Raw genomic sequence first — 24,966 nt, 5'->3', positions numbered from 1 at the left:
GCCCCCCTCTCCCCACGCCTGGGGAGCCCCAGGCGCTGGGCACAGCACCACGAGTGACGCCGCTCCTCGGTGATGAGGAGAGCCCGGTGGCCGCGGTCGGCCGCTCCAAGGTGCCTGTGAGCCAGGGCGCCCACTCGCGTCCGTTCTCACAGGCTCCGTCCCGCCACCAGCCCACACTGACCACGGCTTCCTCCCAGCTCCCAGAGACACATGCTGGGCCCAGAGGAGCCTGACCACCCAGGTTCCAAAGAACCCAGGCCCTGCGTACTGTGCTGAAGTGTCCCCCAAAATTCACGTCCGTTCCAGGACCTGGGAACATGACCTCCCTTGGACACAGGGTCTCTGCAGACGTGATTAATTAACTGCAGATGCAGTCACACTGGAGCCGTGTGCTCTAAGTGCAGGATGACTGATGCCCTCAGGAGGACAGGAGACACACAGACACACACAGGAGCAGACGGCCACGTGACGACGCACACGGAGACTGGAGTTACGCTGCTACAGCCCACAAAGGCCACAAGCTGTGGGCCTCTGCCAGAGGCAAGACAGACTCACCCGTAGCCCTCCGAAGCGGCGTGGCCCTGCCGGCGCCGTGATCTCAGCCCCACGGCCCCAGACCCGGACAGGGCACCGTGCTGTCGGCGGAGCTGGGTACGGCGGCCCCGGGCCACTCGGGCAGCCCGCCACGCGTGAGCGAAGCCCCGGCAGCATCACCATCTCTGCCCCGGGGGGACTGACCCCACGACAGTTCTCCACGGACACGCGACTCCTCCGTCTGTGCCCAAGCTGCTGGGGGGCTCGTGGGATCTCACCACGTCGGCGCCCCCCTCATCACTGGTCTCACGAGATCAGCAGCCAGGCGTGTCCCGCAGCCTAAGCAGACGCCTATGTGACCCACCAGTAAAAACCCTAAGAACTCGGGCTATAACATTCTCAATTCGAGGGGGGGAAAAGGCAACAGCTACATTCTTAGGTCACGTGCCTCATGAAAGCGTGGCCAATTTTTTTTAAGTTATAATAATGATCTACTTTCGCGCAGAGCACACAAACTACGCGGCTGCGTATCCAAATTTCCGGGAGGCCCGTCAAGCCTTGGGCACCCTCTCTCTCCCTCAGTAACCTTGTTCCCTCGCTAGAAGAAGTGCCTATGTGTTTCAAAATGCTGATTTTTTTCCCTTAAAAAAGAAAGGGAGGAAAATACTTCCGACAATCAGAAAAGAGAAATATAAGTCCAGTCTTGTCCACAGCGAGGTGGGTGTGGCTGGTGGTGGCAAGTGTACATTCTCTGGGTCAGGAATTCCTCTATTTTAAGGACACCCACAGGCTTCCCCTGCCTAAAAAAGCAACTGTAGGGACTTCCCTGGCGGTCCACTGGTTAAGACTCTGCGCTTCCAATGCAGAAAGCACGGGTTCGATCACTGGCTGGGGACCTAAGATCCCACATGCTGCATGATGAGACCAAAAAATTAGAAAAAAAAAAGAAAAAAGAAAAAACTGTTAGCTAAATGTACAGGGCAATTTGGGCTGCTTACACACAGCAGCTGTCCGCATGGCTCCCAGCCAGCCCCCAGACACCCCCGACCCTTCTCCCAGGCACAGGAGCCTCCAAGAGAACGCAGGCAGGCCGGCCTCGCACCAGAACACTCTCCGGCCCACAGCTGGCTCCACTGTAAGCAAGACCACCCCGCTTGTAACTCAGAAGCTCGGGGCACTAAACCTACCACCCGCTGCCTAGAGAACCAGTGACCCCTGCAACACGCAGCAGCCATGGCAGCCCCTAGGTGACCCTCAGGCCAAGGCTGACATTCCGGCTCATGTTTCCGGAAGCGCTGGCATCAGCCGGCGTGCTGTGAGGGTCCCGGCTGGCACGGTGCTCTACAGCGGGGGCGCTGCCTGCCGTGAAAGCTACATTCTTTTGGAACACGGTCACACGGATCCGTCCGCATTGTGAGAACCGCTGCTTTCAGAGCCACGTAGGCACGACCCAGGCCTCACAAAGCCTAGAACATGACGGCAAAGCCCTTACGCATCTGTCAGTTGGCCCGGGCTCTGCCCGCCGTGCCCGGCTTCTTCCCCCCCCCCCCCACCCCCCCGCGGGCTGACCTCAGTGCGTCCCATGGGTGGGTTCTCAGGAGCCACCCCACACGTTTCCCAGGCTCCGAGACGAACACGGGGACTCGGAATGGCCGGGGCCATGAGCTGGGGACCCGGAGGATGAGCCCCCTGGGGTGAGGCAGGGACCGGCCGCCCTGCTGAGTACCTGTCAGGAGAACCCGCAGCCAGGCCACACCCCAGCTTCCACCAAGGTCAGTGTGCAGACCAGGGAAAGACAACTCCTCCCTGTGCGTGAAGGCTCCTGGAGAGCTCCTCTCCCTGCTTCTCACCATCCCTCACCCAAAGGCCCGGGGATCGCCATCAGAGCTCTGTGTGAGGAATGAGGTCCCCCAGGCAGGATGGCACCCCTTCTCTATTGTGAGATAGTGAACTCTGGGTAATTTGTTTTCCATTCCGTTTTACTAACTTAGATTTAAATTTCACGCCAGCCACAGCGGCTCTCCAGCACCAGGTTTTTCAGACGTGACCACCTAACCCTTCCGATGAAAGCCTCCTTGCTTCTTTCGTGTCTTTATCGTAAGCCGTGTCGAACACCTTCTGGGTCGGGCAGGCTCTCAGGTGAGATCAGGCCAGTGGGTGCTGACGAGAAGGAAGCGGGCACACCGCACCCCTTCCAGATGTCATCCAGACGATGCCGTCATGACAGACTCCAGCCTGTGCCACCCTCACAGCCACGCGGGGATCCAGATCAGTATGACGAGGTCCCCAGCCACCACCAGCGAGGGCAGCCCAGAACCCCAGCCCTCTGGGACAGGGACGAGGCAGGTGGCCTGCCTGTGCCCCTGGGAAGCCCGGGAGAGGCCGCTGTCAGCGGAGGGTAGGCAAGGCTCGGCTCTACCCCTCCTCTCTCCTCGAGAGCGGCCCCAGGTCAGGGGAGGCCAGGGTCTGAAAGGCCCCCAACTCCCCGGTGTCTTTGCCGCGGGGCCAGGCCCTGGGCAGCCCTTCCTAAAGGAAACGTTCGATCCACAAACTCCTCTCCTGGCTCTGTGACCAGATCTGACCCAGAGCCCCCTCCCCCTGATAGCACGGGTCCCGCTCCGCCGCGCCCGCCCCCAGCGGAGCCTTCCCACGACCCGGACGGGACAGGGGTGGCGGCAGACGCGGGAGGCCGCACTTACAGCGGATGCCGTAGATGGTCAGGGGGTCGAGCTGCTTCTTGCCGTGCTTGCCTTGGCCCGAGAGGTTGGAGACGGCCTGCACCTCGCGGTGGAAGAGGTAGTCCAGCAGCGTGAGTGCCATCTTCTCGGCGGTGCGGCAGTTGGTGCTGATGTGCAGCATGTCGGAGGGGATGATGGCGCAGCGCACCCGCATCTCGGGGTTGTTCTCGTCCCCCAGCCACGTGCCGTTGGGGTAGTCCTCTGCAAGAGAGGGGCCTCGGTGAGCTCCGGCGACGCCCCCGCTCGCTCTGCCTCCAGCGAGGCGGCCCGGGGCGTTCCCAGGACAGGCGGGGGGCCCACAGAGAGCAGGAGGGCAGCTGGCACTCCCCCCGCGCAGGAGGAGAGGCGGGAGACCCCCGTCTGCGAGCCCACCGGCCCCCCGCCAGCTCCGTCTGGGATGAGGGACGATCTGGGAGGCACACAGGGGGCACTGGGCCCCCCGGCTACACCCTGACCAAGTGCGCCAGCGCCCCCCACCCAGCCTCCCTCTCTGTCACGGCCTCCCAGGAGTTGCAGGATCGACCACGTGTGTGAAAGGGCTTGACGGTTGTCTAACAAACATCAACTTTAAAAAGCCTTCTCCTTTGGCAAAAGGAAACTCCACTTATGACCACAAATCAAGAGAACTCTTGACTCTGCTTGGACACCTGGCCACTTTCCAAACGCGCCCTTCTGATCCTGAAGTGGAGGCGAGTTAAGGTGTGAGAGGCGGCCCCTGAAAGCACCAGCGCTGGGGCGGCGATAAGGGGGAGAGCTAGGACCTCTAAGAGGGACCCAGCTTCCTGCCGAGGCCGGCGGGCCTTTAGGTCGTGTCCCAGCCGGGGGCATCGCTGTTTCAAGATTTCTCACGCGATTTATTCTGAAATGTCCTGATATTTACGTTCTGGCCTCTATGTGCAAAGAAGGCCCCACAGAGGGCAGCCAGCCCCGCCTGGCTTTGCCGCAGGCCTGGAACAGAGCACGAGGCCCAGAGGCCAGCCGGTCTGTGACTCGCACCCCCAGCCCTGCAGCGCCACAGGCAGCCGCTCCCAGCTGGGCTCCTGAATCACACGACGTCCTCTGACACCAGGAGCGGCTCTGCAACCCCGGAAGGACGACCCCGGCAGGACGACCCCGGCAGGACGACCGCGTCACCTCTGGGCTGGGGCAGCCTGACTTTAGCTAAGGACCGAGAACAAATTACAGATGTGATTTTTGGAACTTGGAATAAGAGATAAGTCAGAAGAATCACTTCTCAGGAACACGGAGGGTTCAGAAGTGAAGAGGTAGAGCTACGAGCACAGGCTCGGATGCGGGCAGTTTCTCGCCAGCAGCCACCTATTATGTTTACCTGCCTACAGGAAAGCTAGTGGACACGTGATCTAAACATGGATGGGAAGCGACTTCCAGAGGCGCTGTCTCTCAGTCATCCCTGGAATGCCAAGAAGGCTCCAACTCCTGGGGACTTTATTAGTTTACCTACAGATACTGGGCAACTCTGTGCCGGGCACTGGGTCTAGTGCTCAGGATCTAAACCCTCAGCGAATGTAGAATCACAGGCTTAATTACACCAAACAGAGTGGAAGGACCACCCTCCCTCCACCTGCGGCCATCAAGCCACGAAGCAAGTAGAGGGAGGGACAAGGAGGGGTGTGGGAGGGGCGGGGAGGGGAGGGGTGCCGCGTTGGGCACAAGGACAGTGGGCTGTGGGCTCCACCCCATCCGCCACGGGGCCAGAGAGCGCTTTTCTCAGGAACAAGTATCTTGAATCCTACAAGGCCAGCTCCTGCATTTAGATAATATCTTTAAAGCAAAGTAAACGCTGGGCTGGAGCTCAGCATCATTTTCCAGACGGCGAGTCAACGTCTCGTCAAAGTGACGCTGAGCGTGTGTGGAGGTGGCGGGATAGCCATTCCGTCCAAGAGGGAGGCCGGTTCGGCTTCTCCACCACTGACTCCAACTGAGAGCCAGCTTCCCCAGAGGGCTGCCTGCACACGGGCCCCCTCCTCGGCTCCCCAGCCCCGGAAGCATCCCCTTCGCCACAGCCCTCGCACATGCACCACGACAGGACCAGAGGCTGCAGGGCTGGGGGTTGGGGGGCAGGGACAGAGTCCTGCCAGCCCCCAGCAAGGGGGCCTCGGCTCTCTGGCCGGGGCAAGGAGCGCCCCACCTGTCCAAGCCCCAGACCTGGCCCTGCTGCTCCAACAGCGATGTGCCAGAGAAAGGGCCACCCTCCTTGCAGACGCCGCCCAGGCCAGCCTCAGCCTCCCAGCTCCAGCGACAACCGCGAAAGGCGGGGTCACGCCACGCCGTCCCATGCACACAGCGGGGCGCATATATGGGTAAAGGCAGATACTGTCAAACTGACCCAGGAGAAAGGAACGAAAAAGCGACCTCGTCTATTAAACTTAATTCTTAGGAAGGCAAAACACCGCGTTAAATGAATGAAAAAGTTCACAAAGGAAAGCCAAGCCTCATTTTTACGTAAAGAATGATCACCCTCAGACTGATCAGAAACTCCCCAGCCTTCACGGATGATCCGTGCGAGCCGTGCTGCAGACGAGCACACGCAAAGGGCCGGACGGGCTCCGCGAGGAAGCGACCGGCCGGCCGCCGTGAGCAGGAGGGGGCGCGTGGCCACTGGGACGGGCTCTGCGGGCCCACGAGGGCTGTTGCCTCGCCCAGCTCCCTGCTGACACGTGGCCATGGACGAACGCCCAGCCCCAGAGCTGGCAGATGGGCCTCCAGGAGTATTATTACCAGAACATTCTGGAGAAGGAAAGATGGCATTTTAAATTCCTACAGAAGTTATTATTTCAGGGAATACTGCTCCCCCCCCCAAAATAAATTAGTCTAAAACTTAACTATTTTCCCTCCCTATCACTCCAGAAAATAATGGCTTAAACATCTCTGGTAACATCGGGAATTGTGCAGAAAGTCTCTTTCAAACACCTCAAAATTGTGGAAGGCATTTTATAACCTGTCTACAACCTATAACTTCCTTAACGCTGTGAGCGCCAGGCGTGTGGCCATCTGACCAGCAAGAAGCCCGAGCCAGGCGGACAAGAAACACAGCCTGCAGCAAGTCTGACCAACACAGCCACTGCCGTGGAGCAGGGGACCCCGCCGGGGGCAGGGAGGAGCGGGGCTGCATGGTCACTGGTCACGGTCGAGGCACTCCGGGAGACGGCAGCACCTCCACGCTCCCCGGCCCAGACGCTCGGGCCACACCTGCTGACTCGGCCCCAGGCCACCTCTGACCGACCCGAGAGCCCGAGCCCAGCCTGGGCCCGGCTTCCCACCAGTGACAATGAATCATGTCTTTTAAATGTAAAACAAGACGGAGCATCTGCCCACATAAATATTTGAGAAATTTGAGAAATTCACCTTTTGACAATTCAGAAAGGATGTATTTATTTTACTAAAATAGCTTGGTCCAGTTTTGGCATCTGAAACAATAGATTCTAGTGGCTTTATTTAAAAACTACCAGTTGGGTTATAAGAAAAATAAACTCGCTTTCTATTCCAATCATTTAAATCTTAATTAAATTAACGGACATTTCTAAAAAACCTATTCAAAGAAAAACCTTCAGCAGTAGCTTGAACTTTCTTACCAAACAGTTCCGAATACAAATATTTCTTTTGAGGGTCTGTTTTAGTTCTAGGAAAATGAAACGAACAGGAGAAATCCCCAAGATGAAAAGGATGACCACAGTCTCAGGTTGCCAACTTGACAGAGAGAAGCAGCAGCTACCTGTGTCATGCCTCCCCTGCTCCCCACCCGCTGACACGCATGCATACATACATGTGTATATACATGCACGCACACACACGCACAGGCACACGTCCCGAGGTAGCTGATGCACACACCAGCACGTCCACTGACACCAGGGAGCCTTGGTTCCGGGCCACTCGGCCCGGCCCGGGTCTAGGTGTGGGGGTCCCTCTCTCCCAAGTACGGAGCTAATCGCGTGGGGCAAAGACAAGACAGTATCTACTCCGCTCCTCCTACGTGCCAGGACTTCACATGCCTTACCGCAACTCAGGGACTCTGAGAAAACGCGACACAAGGCGTCACCACTCCTCCAAAGCAAAGGGCAAACTGCGAGTCCTCCGACAGCAGCCTGCATGCCCCGCACACATCTCACCAGCACTCCAAATGCCACCCCGGAATCAAGCCCGGCCAAGCACCCGGGCTCTGTCCAAAGACGCCGGTGTTCTGTCCAGGGGGCCCCCGAAGCCTCTAAGTCCTGTGTGGGCAGCTGTGATGGGGGGAAGGGCCCCGAGGATGGGCCACTTGGACACTTGCTGCCTCGGCTTCCAGACGCCCCCGGCACCGCTCCCCCTCAGCGGTCACTCACAACAGGCTCGGTCTCTGCAGCCATGAGAGGGAACCACCAGGGAGGCGCTTCAGTCTGCACCCAAGGGATGGTGAAGACGCAGGCTCTGGGGTGAACGGGGTGTCCACACACGGCCCAGGGGGTCGCATGAGGTCAGGTCCTCGAGGCCGGCTCCAGCACCTCCGGGCCAGCCTCAGAGGACGCCTCGTGCCCACGAGCAGGGATCAGGCTGCGTTTCCGTCGGGCTTTTATAAAGGCTGCCCAAGCTGCTTACGAATTTCTCCACATGTGAGGTGCGGGCTGGGGGTGGGGGGGGACCAAGTGGCCCTGGGAAGGGGCTCAAGGAGGTTTTCCAGAACAGGCCCTGTGGGCCGCCTCCCAGCATGGATCACACTCCGTCCTTAGAAGCTGTCGCCTGTTTCTGAGCCCTTCTGAATTAAGGTGTTTTCACCCTGACCGTGAGCCTCGTCCAAGGGTGACACCTGCAGTGAATCGGTAACACTCCAACCAACCACAGAAGCTGACAGTTCGCCTGCCTGGCTTTAGACACAGTGAACTATGCGCCTGTAGCCCAAGCACCTCTGCTCCTTTGGGACTGACGTGACATCTTTAAGCTACGGACAGACTGACAGGTTGGGGTTTTTAAACTGGGAATTCGAAAGCGTTAGGTTACATACAGGATGACGCTGTAGCAAAAGGGAAAACACAAACGTCTCTGGCACTGCAGCCAATTCCGTCCCCAAGGCTGGGCCCATCCCACAGAACCGCGCGGCCACACCTCGGACGGAGCCCAGCCTCTTCCGGGGAATCCCGCCCGCGGAGCACAGTCCTGTGAGCAGAGAGCATCCAAGGACGCGTGGCAGAAAGAGCGGAGGGCCGGGCCGAGACCGGGTGTCCCTGTGCTGGGTCCCTCACACCGGGCCGAGACTCGGCAAGGGATGCTGGGATGCCACCCCCAGCCGCTCTTCTCTGATCTGGGGTCAGTGACCATTCACTACGTGGTCCTGCACGAAGACCCACTGACGTTGTTACACTAACCCTCTTTCTTTTTTTTTTTTTTTTTTTTTTTTTTTGCGGTACGCGGGCCTCTCACTGTTGCGGCCCCTCCCGCTGCGGAGCACAGGCTCCGGACGCGCAGGCCCAGCGGCCATGGCTCACGGGCCCAGCCGCTCCGCGGCACGTGGGATCTTCCCGGACCGGGGCACGAACCCGCGTCCCCCGCATCGGCAGGCGGACTCCCAACCACTGCACCACCAGGGAAGCCCTAACCCTCTTTCTTAATCCTGCTCTTGTCAGCAGCCAACTTATGACGGCTGCTAAAATGCGTTTTTCATGTTACCAAATACACAAAGAATTTATGCAGGGACTTCCCTGGCGGTCCAGTCGTTAAGACTTTGCCTTCCAATGCAGGGGGTGCAGGTACGATCTCTGGTCGGGGAGCTAAGATCCCACATGCCTCGCGGCCAAAAAACCAAAACATAAAACGAAAACAATATTGTAACAAATTCAATAAAGACTTTAAAAATGGTCCACATCAAAACAAATCTTTAAAAAAAAAGAATTTGTGTTAAGAAAAGTTCATGTAAAATAAATTATGTGAACAAATTCTCAAGAAATGTTTCTGGCTAAGTTTCCTCCTCAGCACACGTACGGCTGCAGTTTCGTGAACACAGCAATTTGTACTGATCTTGTTTCGCAGCCCGCAGCCCAGCAACACCAGGGAGAAGGTGCCCTGGGATCCCCCTGCGGAGCCTGACAAGGCTGCCGGATCACCTGCTCCTCCCAGACTTTACCTCCCTGCCCTGCCCCCCACCCCAGCACATCACAGACATGTGCGTATAGATCAGTTCACTGACTCGGGGCTTTGCAACATACACAAGGCTGATTTCTGACAATAATTCAATTACAACAGAAGTACCTCCCTATTAAAGGCAAGCACCAAACATTTTACATGCAGGATTAGTCAAGTTCTGTAAGAATTATCAAATGCATACACAGCAGGAATTTAAACTCTTCAGGAAGAATCTAACTAAATCCCTTCATGAATGAACAGATCCCATTTTGGGTCCATTTTGGCTAATTTGTTTCTCTGACTGAGTTCACCAGCTTAACCTTTGAACGACAAACCCCACACACGTCCAGTACTTACCCAAGATTGGGCTGAACGAAGGCCTTGTGCCGGGGAAGAGAAGGGCAAGAGCTAAGAAACAAGCCTGCGGCCCACTGCGCGCCACGGACGGCGCCCCTCTGATGCAAATGCAGCTGGTGCCGTGACAGCCGGAAGTGCCGACTGACACACAGGGAAATGCCCTGGCACCTCTGCGGTACAATAAAGATCTGCCAGGGGACGGCATGCCGGTTCAGGCAGACAATGCGGAATTCTTCAGAAATAGCCATTCTGCAACTCTGTGGTTCTCTGCGATCAGGCACAGAAATACTTTTATAAGAAGAGAAGAACATCTGTCTATCTGCAGCCCTGGGCTCTTATCGGGAAATAAGATGACTCCACCTAAGGCCGAGCCTCCAGCCCTTCGGCGCCTACATCTTATCCCCATTTCTCGGGTAGGAACTAGCTGACTGGACGCTCCCCGTTCGAGCAAGCGATTCTAGTCCCGGGAGGACGTAGCAGGGAAGCAGCGAATCCGACTCTCAGTGCATCATAAATGTCACCGGATGTTGGCCACGTGACGCCACTACAGGCCCGTGCGAGACGTTCGCAGATTAGCTCTTTTGCCCACGTTTCCGTGCACACACCGGCGGTCTCTGTTCCATCTTCCCAAACCCCATGCCAACCGAGGTAGCTCAACCTGACATTCTCAGGACGTAGAACTGCAGGGGGTGGGGGGGCACCTTCCCGAGGACAGTGGCAGCAAGCTTGCACTGAGACACACAGAAAACCTGTACCTTTTCCCTACAGATCTTAATACTAATAAGCTCAAATTTTGATCCCTTTTTGTAAGCTCACATTAGAGTCAATCTGCAGTCCCCCCCTGAAATATATTTCACATTCATCAGATCACATTAGGGAATACAAACTTAAAAGATGACATTTTTTGTTTTTATGATAACCCCAGACTCCCCCTGAATTATCCAATGTCATGTTTCAGAGCTGAGGCTGTTTAAACCAAACAAATTAGGCCTAAAGTACACAGCCAGACCTACAGGAGTATCTACCCAGAATCCACATGGAAAAAGAATAAGAACAATTCGCTTTCTCTGCAATTGCTGCAGATGTAATTTTCATTCGATATCCACTAAGATGAAGTCAGGAGCAGCCCTCTTTTCCTCAAGTCTAATGAGTAAAGAGACTAGCTGCCCTGACCCAGCAATTCCACTCCCAGGTATCAGCCCAAGAAAAATGAAAACATACACAACAACCTACACACAAACGTTCAGAGCAGCACTGTTTGTGACAGTCAGAAAGTGGGAACAACGCCAGCGTCCATCGATGGGTGTCAGATAAACAAAGTGTGGCCTATCTACACATTTAGATGGGCCGTCATCCGGCCGTAAAGAGGAATGAAGGACTGGTGCACGTACAATGGGAGGGCAGCACGTGCTTCCACTCGTATGAAACATCCACAACAGGCAACCCCACAGACAGGAAGCAGATCAGAGGTGGCAGGGCTGGAGGCTGGAGCACAGGAGTACTGCTGTGGGGTCTCTTTGGGCTGGTAAAAATACCCTGCAATTAGACAGGGGTGATGTGCACGCTCTGTGAATGGATTAAAGCCCACCGGCACGTCTGCTTTAAAATGGTCAGTTTTATGGAATGGAAATTAGACCTCAATTTTTTTTCTAAGTTGCCCAATTTGCTTTTTCTCTGTGCCTTGCTCTGCCATCTCAACCCTAGCAACTTATGTTAGAGGTGAATGATGTTTTAAGGAAAACGCTTTCAATGCTTCAGACGTGGTAACAAGTCTAACAGGAAAATCTTTGTAGAAAAATCTATACTGTGCTCTCAGGAAAAGTCAACAACTCAGACGGAGAAGCAGAAACACCTCACCAGCCCTTCCTAGTTAACAAGTTATAGGCTTGAGGACTCGGTGACACGAGGCTACATCTGCCCTGAGTTCCCTCCTCTCTCTCTGCGCTGTTTCGGGAAACATCGACTCAGCCCCCGAGAGAAGGACCAAGCTGCCAGGCGGCAGGAACCCCCTGGAGGGCATGCCAGGCTGCCACCCGGACCCAGAGCCAGCTGAGAGTGGACCCCAGACCCAGCAGGAGAGAGGACGCTCTCCCTATATCCCAGTGGGCAGGGGCAGCGTGGACTCAACCTGGACGCGCAGCCCCTCTGAGTCTGCGTGAGGCCCTCGTCAGAGACACAGGACAGAGCTGTGGTCAGACAAGTTAGCCGACCAATAGCTCTCAAGTTACAGCTGTCCATCATCAGAAAGCCTTCAGAATCAGATTCAATAAGCAAAACTGACTGGAAACGATTATGTAAATCTGTATTAATGTGGAGAGATTTCTACTATGCAATGGGGAAAAGCGAGTTACCAAATCGTAAATCTAGTGTGTATGTTAACATAGAAAAAGCCCAGAAGATTTCTAGAGATCTCTGGATGAGGAATGTCTCCGGTTATTTGTACTTCCTTCGTCATTTTTATATCTTATCATCTTTCAAAAACAATAAACATATATTACTTTTCTAAAAAGCAGGGAAAACATCACAGCTGACCCCGGAACAAGGTGGGGGGTTTCGACCCTCCGCGTGGTCAGGGATCCACACGAAGCTGCTAGCGGGCCCCCCGGGAACGCAGCACCCCCTATTCACGGCTCCCCGCGTGCAGACCGTGCAACGCTGTAACATCTACTAGTGAACAGTCCACGTGTCGTGGACCCGCGCGGCTTCAGCCCGAGGTGTCCAAGAGCCGCGGCACACCCATTACCGCCCACGCGAGGAGAGGAGCAGCTTGGAGGACGCACCTTCCGAGTTCAGGGTGATGAGGGTGACGTTGTTGCCGATGTTCTGACTTCCTGACTGTCCACAGTTGGAGACGGAGTCGCTGGCCTCGGACCCGCTCTCCCCGTCCTCATTGTGGCTGTCCTCCTGACCCGGCACCTTCACCACGATGGTGTTCTGCCGACGCCCGGGCACCGCACTGCGCGGGAAACAGAGACACCGGCAGCGTGGTGAGAGGAGCACAGCAACACGCAGAGACGGCTCTGTACCCCGGCTTTCTCCCCTTCACACGTCTCAGGGAAGCTACCTCTGCACGCGCACTGGGCCATCAGCCTTTCCTCAGCTCTTTCTACTCAGATTAATAGCAGGAGACAGTCTGTGGCTCCAAGAAACTGTGTGAAACTTGAAACGTTTAAAAAAATGTTTACATCACAAAAGAAGTGAAATCACAACCCGCTGTGACTCAAGGCCTAGACCGCTCCCTTCTGCTCATGGAGGTGACCCTACAAAATGCTGACGTCTGAATCAGGGTGAGATTGAGGCCGTGTCAAAGGAAAGGCTGAGTGAGAGAAAGTATGTCTGCAGACCCAGACTGACTGCACCGATCCCCTCCGTCCCGAGAGATGTCCTAGAAATGACCCGGCCTGTGAAGACGCAGCTCTCACTTCCAAACAGCCCACTGACAGAAACCACTCGAGTGGGTTAAAAAGGCCAGTCGAGGGTCTCCTGGGGGGTATCCTTAGCACCGCAAGGGAGCCTGATACAGCGCAGTGAGACACCGCCAGGAAACCAGAACCACAGCCAGCTCCAAAACGTGCTGCATTACCCGGACACAGGCTACTGCCTTCTGAATGAGCTTTTTGACTTCCTTCGAGATGCTGCCGCGCACGGGGAAGGGGAAGCAGCGCGAGGTCCCTGCTTGCCGAGGCAAACCCCGGGGGGCTCCACCCTGGGGGCTGGACCTCGCTGAATGCTCCAGACCTGGCCACGACTCCGCCTTCGCAGGCGTGAGACACACCGACCCTCTGCTGCTCTGCCGGCCCATGGCCTCGGCCGGAGCGTCCGCACCCACCTCCCGCGGCCGGGCTCCTGGGGGTCTGGGGCCCTGGGGACCTGGGCTACAGCCAGGTAGAAGCGGGACCGCCTGCAGAAGGGCCTGCGAGACTCGCCGGGAAGCAGCGCGCTGGGGCCGACGCCGGCGGGGCGCCAGCACACAAGGGGCGACGGTGCCCTCCACGCACTCCTGCCTCTGGCCCGGGGTACAGCCAAAGCATCTCCAAAGAAAAAGGAGTGGAAAAGGCACCACCTCGAAACGCCTCCGCCACGTCGCCAACCAGAGGGGGCGTCGCTGACCCGACGTGCTCGGACAGACAGACAGACAGGACTGAGGTGAGAGGACGGGATCCGCGGATCGTGGTGAGCACACGAGGCGCCTCCCGCCGGCACACGCGGCGGTGGACACAGGCCAGGCCGTCCTCCCCAGACCCTGGCCGCGGAGGAGCCCGGGCCCAACGACACGGGCGCCCCAGGACGCCGCCCCGTCCCCGGGGCCCCGGCGGTGGCGGTGAGAGGTGGGGTGTCGTGCTACTGACTTGCTAATGATATTTTCCAGGGGATCCGGCGCCCCGCCGCGCAGGGGGTCTTCCATCTTGGCTACAACGGCGCTCTGCCGATCGCTGTTGAGAATTACTGTAGTCTGGGGGACGACGCTAGGGAACAAAAGAATCACAGAGAAAAGAAGACCTTAACACGACAGCGTTCATTGTCAGAGCACAGAGTCATCAAAAGTCAGCGCCCACGCCCCGAGCTCCAGAGGGGAGGCCCTGGCAGGGCTGCGCGACGTGCACAAGTGACACCGGGCAAAGGGCGAGCCGGGGGTGGGCTTCTTCGTGGAGGGTCTAGCTCGGCTCCTTGTTGGCACTGTCAGGAGAGTCGGGTTAGGAACATTTACACCTTTACAGAGAAGAGACGGAGTTGTCACAGCTGTCACTGTGCAGTAAGGTTTCTGAAGGAGCAGGTCTGCGTGAAAAACAGCTCGAGACTTACTCACTGCATCCGAGCGAATTCCCACCTGCAATCTAGGCTTTCGTGACCACTGTGCTTATCAGTTCCATCCCAGGATGCGAGTGTCACGCACAGAAAGGGGCGGACACCCGTGGAGGGGCTGCGGGGGAACTGCCGGGCACTGACCTCTGCGTTCTGCTGGGCCAGTGCAGGAACCACAGCCAAGGGTCCGGGCACTTTGCTTCGAAGGAAACGATGCTACAGAATAACTGTGCCCCACCAGGGGCTCTTCCCGGAGGAAGCCGTGTGTTTATTTTTTGAGACGCGTTTAAACACGCAGGAGCCAACGGCTCGTCTCTAGGCACAGTCGTCGAGAGTTTTTGCTCATTAACCTTCCAGCCCTCAGCGCTTCCCGCAGTGCTTTGTGCAGAAAGAACAGGCACTGGAGACGTACAGCAGTGTTACCTGAGAGCAATGTCATGCCTGGATCTCACTCTCCAAAAACCAACTCGGGGAAACCCTGCTTTTACAGGAGGAAAGCTCATGAACCCAAAAGCACCCATGAGAACCCAACCCCGTCCCAGCCACACCCTGTGAAATGTCCCCAAGACCAGAGGCACAAATGGCACTGTTTCATGCTGAAGTAAATGGCAGGACCACAGGGTATTTTCCTAAAATAGAAGCATAATCACCTGCATTCCACTGAAAGCCATTATCATTTTCTCGGCTGTGCTACTTAATCATCAGTGACACCTGAAATAACCCACCAACTCCTGACCTCCTACCCACAGGTCAGGCACAAGTGACCAGGTGGCCTCTGGCTTGGCACCGAGGTCACACACAGGGTACCCACACAAAGCCGTTCCCTCTCACCCCAAAAGGACATCACGATGGCCACGAGCACATTCAAGGTCTGAGATGTCTGCCGGAAATAAACAGGTTAAAATGCATTCATGCCAACATCCGGCAAAGTCGTTAGACTGTTTCCTAAAGGACCTTAAATCAAGGAAATGCTGGTCTGAGACAACCAGCTTCAAGCTGGAGCACAGGGAGCCCCGGGACGCCCGACTGTCGGGGGTCCCTGCGTGTGCAGGCCCCGCAGGGCCTCAATTCCCAGATGCCCTCCTTCCAGAACGTTCTATGTCCTAAAGATGATGCCCCAGGAGGGCACCTCTGGCCAATGTGGTTGTTCCCTTTCACAAAGTCTCCCTGCAATCACATTCAGGCACCCCGTCCATCCATACGTAAGACAGCAGGTGCTCTGCGGGGGTCACTCCTCACCACTCGCCTCTGACAAAGCACACGGAGGACCTACTTAGGGTTTCAGCTCACAGGTAATCCAAGTAGTCTGTGATGACAGACCCCTTAGATTGCTGGCACACACCTGCAAGAAATGAGGACCTCCTTCATCTCCCACATATTTATTTATGTAAACAAAGTTTCTCAGAACTTCAAACTATAAAAACTGAAAACAGAAATGGAACATTGAACCCTGCATCATTTCAAGCAATAGATTACTCATAACCCTCCAGAGATTCAGGAATTAACTATCGCTAAAGCCCCATCCATCTCAAGGGTAAATTCACAACATTGCATTGTTAAGAGTTAACTATAAACTGGTAATAATTTACCCTGTTTTGTTCAACTGTGTACTAAGAACCGTAATGAGACCTCAATCCAGAAGAGCCTTTTTTTGAACCCTCCAGGCCAGGCCTCATGGTTACAGGAAATACATTTTTCTGCTTCAATTTCTATCCGTATTTCTGTTGCAAAGGAGTGTACCAGCCCGGATGACAGGATAAGATTTTGTGAAGGAAATGAAATGGGAATGAAAGTTCAAAAAGCAAAAGGGACAATGTAAAATTTGACTGTCCAAAGCTTATTCATCAGGGGATTTTTTTAAATGGATGATGGTATTTAGATTATAACAGAAACATTTAAGTGAGCAATGAATCTGTTTTTAAATACAAATATTAATATTCCAGAAAATACACCTTTCCACTAATGCAATTACATCAACCTCAAGTCGTACAACTTAATATTTTGTTTTTCAAATATTATGGAACATCCACATCACATTAAGAAGACAGTAGTGGTTATCCTGAGGGTCCGTACGGAGCAACTGTCAGAGCACGTCAGTGTCCTGCCGAGGGCGAATCACAGCCCCAGGTACCCAGCCAGACACGACTCTGGGTGCTGCTGGGAAGGGGCTTTGCAGATGTGATAGAAAGTCCCAGTTGGTTGGTGTTAAATTACTCGAGAGGCAGATCATCCTGGGTGGGCCTGGCCTGATCCGGGGAGAGCCTTTATTAAAAGGCAGTTTAGGGCCTTCCCTGGCGGTCCGGTGGTTAGGACTCTGCGCTTCCACCGCAGGGGGCACAGGATCGACCCCGCGTTGGGGAACTAAGATCTCACATGCTGCGCGTCACGGCCAAACTAACTAAATAAATTAAATATTAAAAAAAATAATAATAAAAGGCAGTTTAGGCTCTCCCTGATCCTGGAGACTCCAAACAGCTCCTGCCCATGGGGTGCCACCTGGTGACGATGGCCCCCGCCTGTCCACCCGCCACACAGACTGCGCACGTGCTTGGCTGCCTCCACGGCCGTGTGAGCCAATCCCGCGTGGGAAGCCCCTTAGAGCGGGTGCTGGCTGTCCCCACACACACCCCTCCCACTGATTCTGCCTCTCTGGGAATCCTGTGTAAGCTGCAGCATGACGCCGAGGGCGGGAAAGCGACACTGGGACCCTGCTGGCACCGACCCCAGGCCCCATTCAGATCGCACCAGCCTCCGCGTGCGCCTGTCGTGCTGCCCCCCAGACACGCCCACCCTCCCCACCCGGCGCGTCCCCGCACCCGCTAACCTGCTCCGCCGCCTACCGCTCCGATGCTCGGAGGATGGCACAGAGGCGGCAGCACGGGGCGTGGGACCTCGGAGACGCCTCCGCCGACACCTCCCAGGCGGCCAGGCCCGAGCACGTGCCTGGGGCACACCCGCATGTTTAACCTTTCACCCAGACAGGGGCTTGCGGGGTGTTTGCAGGCTTGGTTATTACAAACAAAGCCGCCATGGACATTCGTGCAGAGGTGCTGTGGGGACAGGAGTTTCCATTTCTCTGGGCTAAGTGCCCAAGAGTGTGCCTGCCAGGTCACACCGTGAGGACATTTTAAATTCGAGAAATCCTTCCGATCCGTTTCCAGAGCTGCTGCCCCGTCTTGCACGCCTCCCAGCAGCGGCGAGAGGCCCGGGGTCTCCGCGTCCCGCTGGCATCTGGAGGGGTCCCTGCTGTGTCTAGCCGTCTCCCACCCTCGTGCTCCCTGCTGGCTGACGCTGCTGAGTGTCTTGCCACGTGCTTACTCAGCACCCACCTCTCCGCTCTGGTAAAATAGCTGCTTCTGCTTTCTGCCGACTTTCCAATTGGATTGCTTGACTTGTCACTGTTGAGTTTTGAGAGGTCTTTGTTCTAGACATTCCACTAGTCCTTTAGCAGATATGTGGTTTGCAAACAGTTTCTCCTGGTCGGTAGCTTGTCTTTTCAGCTCCTAACGGGTCTTTGAAGAAGCGTAAGTTTTTAATCTTGATTGAGTCCACTTTCTCTTTTATTTTTCGTGGATAGTGCTTTTGGCGTGCCGTCTCAGAAGCCTCTGCCTAGCCCCAGGTCCCAAAGGTTTTCTCCTGTGTTTTCATCCCAAAGTTTTACAGTTTTACATTTTATGTTGCAATCTGTGATCCATTTTAAATCAATTGCTGTTCAAGGTGTGAGGTTTCTACCCAGGTTCATTTCCTCCATTTTGCCTGTGGAAACTGCTCCCGCACCATTTGTTCAAACAGCTGTCCTTCCTCCATCAAACTGCTTTTTGCACCTTTGTCAAAATCTAGCCGGCATAGTTGTATGGGACTATTTCTGGGCTCTCTATTCAGTTCCACTGATCAATTTGTCTATTCCTCGGTCATTCTGGTTTTTAAAACTTTATGTGCTCAGTTCATTCTTTCACAGTCTTAAACCATTATCTATACCTTTACTTAGAACTGTATGTCAGTTTTCAAAGTTCCTGTTAAATAAAAACTTATCCAAAAGGGAAAAGAGAAGTGCCTAGACCCACAGACCATCCTGGTTGTTTTAATTCCAAGATGAGGCTAATGTGCAAGCTGAACATTCTCGCCTAATTCTAAGATTATGCTGGTTGCTCACAAGCTGGATACTCTTGCCTAAGTGCATTACCATTCAGCAGCAAAGCACGTCCTGCAGCTTGTGACCTGTGAGCACGTGCTGAGGGCTGCCGGCCCTGGCGGACACTGACTGTAAGGCGGGGCCCCCCCCACCTCCTCGGGGCAGGCACGCGGGGGACGGGGGGGGGGGGGGGGGGGGGACGGGGACCGCCCCCTCAGGCAACACTGCCCCAGGGCCCCGTGTGAAACAAAGCCTCAAACCTGGAGCTGGCACTGTGGTACCTTCCCCGCACGGATAGCCAACACCCGTCCAAGATCACACAGCTACTCAGTGGCAAAGGCAGGTTTGAGCCCAAAGTCCTCAAGCAGCAGAGCCAACGTTCTTTACCAAAGTCAGTGAAGCCGGACCTGCACCCCACGGCTCCCTGAGCAGCAGAATCTCCTGGGGAAGCGAGGGCCCGCCCCGGAGAGCCTGGACTTCTCTTTTTTAACAATTGCCCCAGGTGATTCTGATGGGTGCCCCTGGTTTAAAACAACACCAAGCACAAAATCCCTGCCCACTGCTCCCCGCAGCACCGGCTTCCCCCAGAGCCCACCTGGTCCAGCCCGATGTGCGATGTGACCTTCCGTCGGCTTTGTTCAGTGATGCATCCCGGCTGCCCAGATGAACGCCCAGGACGCCGGCAAGCCTGTGTGTTCAAGGAGCAGTCTCAGATCTGAGCGGCAACCTCGGGCTCACGCGGCCGGTCCATACGGTGAAAAACAAGAACAGAGCAGGCGCCCATAGACGCGAGGCCCAGAGCACAGCCCAGGATGCCGTCTACACTCAGGGCAACCTGCGTCCTGAGGGCTGACTGGGTGCGCCCAGCAGGCACCACGAGGCTGGCTGATGTCGGACACTCGCTGAAAGATGAGTGTTAGGAGGAGTGATTTCTCAGCCTCCCGGGGTCGCTGAGGATCAAGGAACACTAAGCACTGACACGCATCGTCCCCTCACAGCAACTCTCTCTTACGATTTTTATTCTCCTTTTACTGATGAAGACACTGAAGCTTAGGAAGGGTAGACTCTGCCCAAGGTCTCATCACATACAGGTGACGGAGCCTGGATTCAAAGCCATGAATCTCTCGTGCCCTTTGCCACTTGTTGGTGGAGAACAGGAATAATCCTATTTCAACTACTGCTACCACTTACCCTTTCAGTGTTGGGGATTTTAATGGTTTTATTTCGATGGATTTAAACCCAAATATCTTCAGCTTTCAGAGCTGCCCTGGGAAACATTTTCCAAGTTCACTTACGAAGTGGCCTTCAACTTCCCCTCAGTTTCAGGAAACGGCTTTGTGAGTGGGTCAGAGCTCCCTGGGCTGCTGTCCTAAAACGCCGACTCTTCTGCCCCTTGCTCATCAGCCCCACCATGTGACCAGGGTGTGAATGGACACCGAGGCTGCCATCAGTGAACGAGCGGCCGTGGGCGTGGCTGAGGGCGGGCGGGCGCAGCTTGGGCATGGGGTTAAACCCCACCAGCACTCCTTAGGCTCCCTGGCGGAACGGGGTCCCTCGGGAAAAATCAGGTCTGTCCAAGCAGCACGGTCACCCCTTATTTCCAGTTTCCAAGGAGCAAGAAGAACGTCCACAAGCGCTGACTGTGAGTTCTCTGAGCAAAAGCTCATCCGGGAGAGGAGACCAGCCGCCACCCACAGCAATGCGCCGTGGACACCAGATGCTCTAGGGCTGGGGCCGGGCTGGCGCGTCCCGAGCATCCACAGGGGGCGTCCACACAGGCTGGGGGCACTGCCGCCTTAGGAGAAACTTCTAACCTTCCCAAGACAAGCCTAGGCGACTTAAAATGCCCAAAGGCGAGACTGCACGGCGCGCACAGCACCGCGGTTCACAAGCAGCTGCTGCCTGCAGCCTGCGGTGAAAGGCACGCTCCTGTACTGAGGCGTGGGCATCACTCTGGCCGGCACCTGAGGCAGCGTGACTTTGCGGCCTAGCAGACACTCACTGTACATCTGCTTTAACCATTACAGAAAAGGCCACAGTGATCAGAAGCAGGGAACGTCCATGCGAAAATAACATGAAACGCCTCCCCCCGCCCCGGGAGGCCGGCGCGGCTCCTCTTTCCACGGTAAGCCGCCCTTCCCAGGGGCCAAGGCCACGCCGACTCGCTGTGCACGTGCTGGTCTGTCCCGCAGGAACCTTGAAGGAGTGTGTGTGTCCCTGACCTGTCTGATGTCCCCTGTTCGGACAAGATATAAAACTGTGCTGAAAACCCGCTGCTCCAGAGCAGTCTTCTGTGCTATAGTCCTTAGTTTCACTCACGTAAAACTCTTCTCTGTTCATATTACAGTTCGTCTACTGGTTATTTTCGTCAACACGTGAGTGAGGCAGTCAAGTCGGGCATTATTTCTGCTCACACAATGATGCCCAATTTTGTTTTCTGTGGTGGGGGAGGAGTTCCAGCCGAATATTAAAAAGTGTGTGGGGCTTCCCTGGTGGCGCAGTGGTTAAGACTCCACCTGCCAATGCAGGGGACACGGTCCGGTTCAAGCCCTGGTCCGGGAAGATCCCACATGCCGCAGAGCAACTAAGCCCGTGTGCCACAACTACTGAAGCCCACACGCCACAACTACTGAGCCTGCGAGTCACAACTACTCAGCCCGTGCGTCACAACTACTGAGCCCGCGAGCCACAACGACTGAGCCCACGTGCCACAACTACTGAAGCCTGTGCACCTAGAGCCCGTGCTCCGCAACGAGAGAAGCCACCGCAATGAGAAGCCCGCGCACCGCCATGAAGAGGAGCCCCCGCTCGCCACAACTAGAGAAAGTCCATGTGCAGCAATGAAGACACGACACAGGCAAACGTAAATAAATAAAATACATCTTAAACGATAAATAAATACAAAAATAAAAAGTGTGTGAAAGTGTCTGCCTCCCTCTCTCCAACCACTGAGCCTCACTACAGCATCTGCTGACACTGACCGTTCCGCAACTCCACACCGTCACTCGTCCGACAGCTCAGTTTGGGAAACGTGTATGATATTACTTTTCTGAGCTTTGTGTAACCCTCTACTGACAGAAGCAAGCTCACAAGAAGCTCAAGTAGTCCTCCTTTCTGCTTATAAGAACATGCCAACAGGATGGTAAGGCACGTATCCTTGGCTTTCCAGTTGTACTCCTGCCTCACACGCAAGAACCGGGGTCCTAATAAAATACGAAATTGTGTCCCACGTATTGTACTTACAAAAAGAAAATGTTTTACTTTTTTCCGGGGTCCTAGAGTTTCAATAAGAGCAAAAAAAGAGGGGTGGGGGGGACACTCTTCAGTTAAACAATAAAACCAGATGCCCCGAGGTCCTCACACATGAGAGGCAGGCAGGTGTGGCGAGCATTGCCCTCTGAGGAAGGCGCCATTAAGACCCCCATAAGCCTCAGGGCCCGACTGTACTCTCCTTGGTCTGCATCCTGGACTTTATGGTGTGAAGGTAAAAAAGGAGATGGCCTTTGGCCAGATCGCTCCAGAGACCTGCTCAGTTACTGGGAGTCCCTGGTTGTTCTCTAAAGCCGGGAAAAGCAACCCTGGAGCGGAAGTTGGTGCCTTTGTGGAACAAGCAATAAACCCACTGATGCAGATATGGTGGCGACTAGTGAGACGGAAGCCCAGTTCTATAGAAAAATGTCTATGCAAAGTCCCTGCTTTACAATGTCTATGCAAAGTCCCTGCTTTACAATGACTAGGCAAAGTCCCTGCTTTAGGGGTATATATATGACTATGTTTTGCTATTAAATTTGCCTTGCAACCATCAGTTGTCTGTGCCCTTCTGATCCCATACCTTGGCGCTTTCCGTTCCCTTCCCCCTCTCGCCCATTGTTGCTGCACTTTGAGGACCTGCCGCGGGTAGGCTGGGGTCCACCATGACCCCATGCCCCCTTTCATAGGTGTACCTGTTCTGGGGGATGCCGCACAGCCAGGCTCCATTTCCAGGTGCCTTCCACGCAAAGGCATCCCCGGGACAAGTGCTCACGCATCCCAGAGGCCTCAGGGAGTAGTAGGATGGAGGGCGTGGGGCCTCAGATCCCTGCGGGGAGAGCAGTGGGAGGGCCGGAAATGCCCCTCGGCACGGCACGAAGACCAGAAGCAGGAGGCCCGAGTCTCAGGGGTCCTGGGCTGTGGCAGTCCACACAATCCAGCCAACACCCAAGCATCTAAAGAGTCACTCACACTTGTCTTAAAGGGTTTATTTCTCTAGCTTGCAGGTTAAAGATTAAAAAGTCATAAAAACCAGGATCCAAAAAAATACTCTTAGGGATAAGAATAAATTAGCATTAAAACTTTGTTTCCAATATCAAAGGGGATGAGCAAAATTCAGTGTAAAGCCAACTCCCCCAAAATAACCAACTGCACCAGAGAAATGGGGTAACCTGCTGCCACGAACGTCAAACCCCAGCTGCCTGGAGCCAACAGGGCCCAGAAGGCGTGGGATCCAACCCGCCCCCACCCCACAGAAGCCACATCGCCCAGGACAGGACTCTGCAAGTGCAAAGTCACAGCCGCGAGCCAGCAGAAGAGCTGTGCGTCCCTTCTTCTCCTTCCCGAGGAGCTGCAGAGACCCCTGCTCACAGAACAGCAGGCCTGGGACTGGGGGACACCCCGGGCAGTCAGACCCTGGCGCCCACAGCTCCATCCCCAAAGAAAGGAGACAGGGCGCCTCTAGGACTAGTCAAGGGGCGTCCTGCACAGCCCCAAAGGAAGCACTCAAACCAAAGACCCACAAGGGGGAGGGGGTGTCAAAGGCCACCGGAGGCACCTAAGAGCACTCCCAACGGCCAAAGGTGGAACAGTGCGAACATCAGCGTCCACCCTGAAGCCAGCGCGTGAAGTCGCAGACGCTCCCTGGGAGGCAGAGCGCGACTTCTGCTCCCTGGGCGGGGCTGGCACAGGGGCGAGGAGGACAGCGCCTGTGCAGAGGCCAGGCCTGCCGCCGCTCAGCCCCGTGACCCGCCTCCACACCACACAGGCCACGCCGTGCTGCACCCCAGCGGAGGCGGTGGGAGGCCTTCACCTCTGCGACCGTCCTCTCCAAGCCACCAGGGGCACCCCACGAGACAAGTGACCAGCGCACCCCAAAAAGCCATACAGACAAGGGGCTGAGTAAGTGCCACAGGCCAGGAGCCCGAGGAGACTCAGCAACTGAATGTCACGTGGACCTACAGTGAAGAGAGAATATTATACAAATAAACTGCAGAGTTTCAACAAACACGAAATCTCCTGAGGGACACATCAAACAACACCGCCTCAAGAAGTTCCACGTTTATTAAAGTTCTGTATTTATTAAGGGGATTGAATTCATAATTAAAACCTAGGCCAGATGTCTTCACTGGCAAACTCTACCAGATAGTTAAGGAAGAAATGAAACTAATCCTATAGAAACACTTTCAGAAAACAGACGATGGGGCTTCCCTGATGTCACAGTGGTTAAGAATCCGCCTGCCAATGCAGGGGACACGGGTTCGAGCCCTGGTCCGGGAAGATCCCACATGCCTCAGAGCAACTAAGCCTGTGTGCCGAAACTACTGAGCCCATGTGCCACAACTACTGAAGCCTGTGCGCCTAGAGCCCGTGCTCCACAACAAGAGAAGCCACCGCAATGAGAAGCCCGTGCACCTCAACGAAGAGTAGCCCCAGCTCGCCACAGCTAGAGAAAGCCCGCACGCATCAACGAAGACCCAATGCAGCCAAAAATAAATTAATTACTTTTTTTAAAAAAAACGGACAATGAGCTCACCTTCTAAGGTGAGCGTTATCCTGATAATGAAACAGATAAAGACATGTCAAGAAAGAAAACTACAGACGAATACAATCCATGAACAGAGACGTAAAACTCCTCAACCAGATATTAGCCATCATTCCAAAAACATAAAAAGGGTACTACCTTATGATCAAGTCAGGTTTATTACGACAGAAACGCAAGGCTGCTTTAGTATCCAAAATCAATCAGTATAATTCACTGTAGCAACAAAATCAAGAAGGAAAACCAAATGTCATCTCAAGTAGGTACATAAGAAGCATGTAAAAATTCAGTGCCTGCTCAGGACAAAAACTCTCACAAAATAAGGAATCTAAGGGAAATTCTTCAACCAGATAAAAAGCAGCTATGAAAAATTTACAGCTAACAGCACACTTAATGGTGAAAGGTTGGATGCTTTCACTCAAAGACCAGAAATAAGGTAAAAATATTTTTTTAAAAGTATACACTGAAATGGAGATCCTAGCCAGTGCAGCAAAGTAAGA

General features: G+C 55.0%; 1 protein-coding gene across 15 annotated transcripts in view; it reads right to left on the bottom strand.

The window, feature by feature from the left end:
* Positions 1-24,966, bottom strand: part of BANP (BTG3 associated nuclear protein) — a 133,328-nt gene that overhangs the window by 68,355 nt on the left and 40,007 nt on the right. For 9 of the 15 annotated variants that reach the window (XM_059045932.2, XM_067019723.1, XM_059045933.2 and 6 more), the window contains 3 exons: positions 14,090-14,206; positions 12,521-12,696; positions 3,234-3,473 (listed from right to left, as the gene is read on the bottom strand). In XM_059045932.2, the coding sequence (XP_058901915.1) occupies positions 3,234-3,473; positions 12,521-12,696; positions 14,090-14,206 (533 nt within the window). The remainder of the gene's footprint in view (positions 1-3,233; positions 3,474-12,520; positions 12,697-14,089; positions 14,207-24,966) is intronic. The other 6 variants (XM_067019728.1, XM_059045935.2, XM_067019730.1 and 3 more) reach the window with 2 other exon arrangements.

The sequence above is a fragment of the Kogia breviceps genome, chromosome 18 (genome assembly GCF_026419965.1).
Source record: "Kogia breviceps isolate mKogBre1 chromosome 18, mKogBre1 haplotype 1, whole genome shotgun sequence".
Classification (NCBI taxonomy): domain Eukaryota; kingdom Metazoa; phylum Chordata; class Mammalia; order Artiodactyla; family Physeteridae; genus Kogia; species Kogia breviceps.
Note: the sequence above shows the minus strand (reverse complement) of the source record. Positions and strands in the feature narration are given on the sequence as shown.